The 4,490-nt window shown below is 38.4% G+C and overlaps 1 protein-coding gene across 1 annotated transcript; it reads left to right on the top strand.

Moving 5' to 3' along the window:
• The first annotated feature begins 339 nt into the window (after window positions 1-339).
• On the top strand, window positions 340-3,921 carry LOC139139712 (atrial natriuretic peptide receptor 2-like). The gene is made up of 4 exons (XM_070708572.1): window positions 340-504; window positions 946-1,687; window positions 3,204-3,341; window positions 3,797-3,921. The coding sequence occupies exons 1-4, from the start codon at window positions 340-342 to the stop codon at window positions 3,919-3,921; spliced, it is 1,170 nt and encodes a 389-aa protein (XP_070564673.1).
• Window positions 3,922-4,490: the final 569 nt, after the last annotated feature.

Genomic DNA, 4,490 nt, shown 5'->3' with positions numbered 1-4,490 from the left:
TTCTACATATCTTGAGGACGGTGCATAAATATAGAATACAGACAGCGTTTGTGAGAAAAGTAGTGATATAAAACTTTCCGTGAGCTGCCAGAATTGCTCCTTCGATCTGAATAACAACGGTACGTAGAATTTGGTTTCACATGTCATACTCGTATGTACATTTCAGATTTTAAACGGTTTCTTTGAAATGAAATCACAAAGAAGAGCGCAAGATGGAGTGGACCACCGAAGTGAGGTAACAAGTGGAGTTAGCCATGTTGAGTCAAACCATAGCCAAGCAAGCCTGAGTGAAATCTCGACACCCGCTCAAAATATTTTCTCTTCGAACGGAAGGCATCAATGGAGCTGCGATCCAATGAGGAAGTCTGGCAAGAGATGGCAGCTGACCAAGATGATAGCCCTGACGATGATTCCCATCATTACATTGGCCGCCTTGGCCAGCAACAACTTGAAATTGGTCATGGCAGAGAACGAAGCCTCTATGAAGATCCGTCAAGCTATTTCGTTTGGTAGAGAGCTGGGAAAGTTTCTTCATCATCTGCAAAACGAGCGTGATATGACTACCCTGTATCTAAGTAGTATAAGTCCATTAAGCCGACAGTTTCTCACAGAAACGTATCCTGAGACTGATGCCGCACTTGCTGAACTTAAAAGCTGGCCAGTTGCTGCAGAAAACCTTATACTTGATCTGAATTCTAAAGAGGCTTTTCAAAGATATCTGGATACTCATCGCCGTGATCTATACATCTCTTCATCCACTATGTTCGACGAGATCGAGTTTTACTCTAATTCTATTAAGTTTTTCATCGACTGGCTGTACACTGCTATAGCACCTTTCGTGGTTCTGGCCAGACGTGGACAAACCTCGTTGGTTACCAACTTTTAATCGTGAGCAAAGAAGACGTTGGAGTTGAGCGCACACTTGGATCTGTTTACTATTCTCAGGGCACGTTTACAGACTACAATCATTTCGTTGACTACCTGGAAAAAGCTTACAGGGCACAAGGCAACTTCGAGGCATCTTGGCAGTATGCTCCAATAATCAAAACACTTCATGATTCAATGATGGATGATCTACCAGGTGATGTGGTGAAAGCTATCGCTAATATGCGAAGTATCATCAGGAAAAATGTTCCAGTAGAAGCTTCCTGGTCTGGAGCAAACTACTGGTATGGGAATATGACAAACTATATGGAAATAATTCTGCTGATTCAAGAGCAATTATCAAATGAAATTTTAATGACACTTGATAACGAAATTGAAAGCGATATGAGAAATTTGGGTCTGGTTATATTTGTTTTGTTGCTTGTATTCACTATTGGTCCAACTATCGTGGTTCTAATGAAGAAATCAACTACCAACATGCAAACCTTTGCCTCTACCCTTGTCGTACAGAGTAAAGCCCTGCAACGCGAACGGAAAAGGGCGACTTCTCTCCTCTATCGTCTGCTACCAAAGACAATTGCTCAGCAGATTAAGAAAAACGAGCATGTTGTACCAGAAAGATTTAAAGAAGCCACAGTTTTCTTCTCCGATATCGTCGCCTTCACTTCAATTTGCTCCAAGAGCACCCCACTACAAGTGATACGCATGCTCAATATGCTGTACTCGTGTTTCGATGCTCGCATTGAAAAATACGACGTCTATAAAGTGGAGACCATTGGAGATGCTTACATGGTGGTGTCAGGTACGTGGTTAAAAAGTGAATGAAACAAAGTGTATATGAACAACATAGGCCTAATTTATTTAACATTTATTTCCCGTTTATTTATTGAAGTATGAAGATATTTAAGACAATTTAAAGAGACCTGAATCAATCCTTGGAAAGCGATGCTGTCACGGTGTCGTTTAAATTAAAATCATGATATAATATTTATCTCCTGTCTAGCATTACCCTAAACGTTAGAACATCGATCTCAACATTTATTTTGCTACAGTTCTTGTTGTTGCCTCACAGGAGCGCATTACCAAATGTGGCATTCATAATGTCCGTGTATCTTCGATAAGGAGAGCGCGGATCGTGTTGTCCACGCCAAGGAAACCGTTACTAGCTCAGATTGTTAATCCGTCGCCCGGCTTCTCTCAAGCACAGAGTCTTAAGTGGTAAAAACTGGTAAGGAGTTTAGGGTACTTTGACGTTCAGGTTGCATGTAGCATTGAACATTATTAGATCGAAGATAACAAGTTTTTATACTTGTTTTAAATAGGAAGGTCGACTAATAAGTGACTTTTTGTGTATTAGACTTGTAAAATACCCAAAACATACATACATACATACATACATACATACATACATACATACATACATACATACATACATACATACATAGAGAAAAACAAGATTTGAGCAAAAGCTGAGGAAACAAATCATACATTGTGCTATCATCATGTAGTTACCGACTGGGTTCACTTTGCGCACGGCCATCGATAAACTGCTTTAATAGACCGTATAAATGGACTTTCTGTTACATATCGACTGCTAAAGTTGACCTGCTACCAATCACAATGTCGTTGTACCGAAACTTCTACATTCAATTTTTTTGTATTTGATCTAAAGTTTACAACAGATACACTTTTGATGCAAGGAAACTTTTTTCATTGAGAATGGTTTACTGTGCAAGATACATTGTTACACCAGACAGATTGGATACTTGAGTACATCAGGTTGCTGTCATCTATGTATCTGGTCGTTCTTTTACAATTACAGCTCAACCATCGCAAACTTCTGAATCACTCTACATGATACATTACAATCAAAGGAAACTGTAGCCGTATCTTCTTCATTTCATTCATTATCATGTTAACACACTGTGTGTGTGAAATCTTACTTCATGATTTATCTTGACTCTACTAAAATCGTTTTACAAAAATTTGAGCCTTCAGAATATTGTCAACTTTGCGCGTGTAGACCTGCAATAATATCGTTTGCTGATGGTGTAAATACCCTGAGTTTAACTGTGTAAGTATAAGTATTGACGATATAAAGGACTGCCATACTACTATGAATGACGTCAGAAGCAAAGACAAGCTAATCATTACACATATCATGCGCTTTCATTTTTTAATTTCAATTTAATCAATATGTGTTTTGTTGGTATGTATCGGATATTGGAATACGGAGTATTGTAGTTAAAAATGTCGGATAGCAGTCTTGACAGTTTGAAAATGACTCTAAGATATGATGATGGTCTTTAATTCGTCAGGTGTTCCTCGCAGAAATGGACAAAGACACGCCGGTGAGATCGCCACTTTGGCATTGGATCTGAGCCATCGTATATCGTGCTTGTTATTACCCCATCTTCCAGAAGTTGAAATGAGACTGCGCATTGGAATCCATTCCGGTACATCAATGGTTTTGTTTGTTTTCCCAATGAAACATGTCATTCTTTCAACCAATCAAAGGTCGTCATGACTTAATGAAAATCAACAAAGTATGTTTTCAACAATAAGATCCTGGATTACTATTGCACATCTGATTGATGCAGTCTTACATTACTCTATATGAGTCATGAACACGAACTGATGTCATGATTCAAGAAATAATTTTGATACAACTTTCCTCGTTGTTTCAATCTCTAGCAGGTTCGGTTAAAAAACTTTGGTACAAAACTTTGACACGTTACAATGCTTGTCATACGCCACCAATTTTACACATATTGAAATTATGCTTCTCTATGGCCGTGTTCTGAATCACCAAAGATGTCCGTATACATGTAATATGCTTTATAACCATTTCAACTTTCTGAAAACAGTCATGCTTTCACCTGCAAGTAAAGAGAACTGTACTTCTTTGCAGGTGCTGTTGTCGCAGGAATCGTCGGAACTAAAATGCCCCGCTACTGTTTATTCGGCAACACTGTTAACATCGCTGAACGTTTGGAAACTCTGGGAGAGCGTGAGTTTAACACCACCTACCGTTGAGAAATATCCACACGAGGAATTCATTGAATCTTGGGAGGGAGAGAGAGAGAGAGAGAGAGAGAGAGAGAGAGAGAGAGAGAGAGAGAGAGAGAGAGAGATTCTAAATTGTATCTCGGTGTACCATGGGACTGGTCAGTTTCTTCGGCCTGGGTGGATTCATGGGGGAGGGGGGAAGTCACTCTGTTTTTTACTTTGGTGATGGGGAGGGGTCATCATGTTTTTGAAATACTCGATAGGAGGGGGGGTCAGTGTGTTATTTTAATTACAACACGGGGTCATACTTGCCTAAAATACATCGTACCAGCCACGAATTTCATCAGTCAGTGGATGTTTGCATATTTTTGAAGTTTGTTTTGCAAAGCATCCTACCAGCCACAAATTGCATCATTCAGTCACAGTTTTCGACATGCCCATAACTTTAATGTACAATATATATATATATATATATATATATATATATATATATATATATATATATATATATATATATATATATATATATATATATATATATATATATATATATATATATATATATATATATATACTGAGAATCTAGGAACTTGTAG

The sequence above is a fragment of the Ptychodera flava genome, chromosome 9 (genome assembly GCF_041260155.1).
Source record: "Ptychodera flava strain L36383 chromosome 9, AS_Pfla_20210202, whole genome shotgun sequence".
NCBI classification, from domain to species: domain Eukaryota; kingdom Metazoa; phylum Hemichordata; class Enteropneusta; family Ptychoderidae; genus Ptychodera; species Ptychodera flava.
Note: the sequence above shows the minus strand (reverse complement) of the source record. Positions and strands in the feature narration are given on the sequence as shown.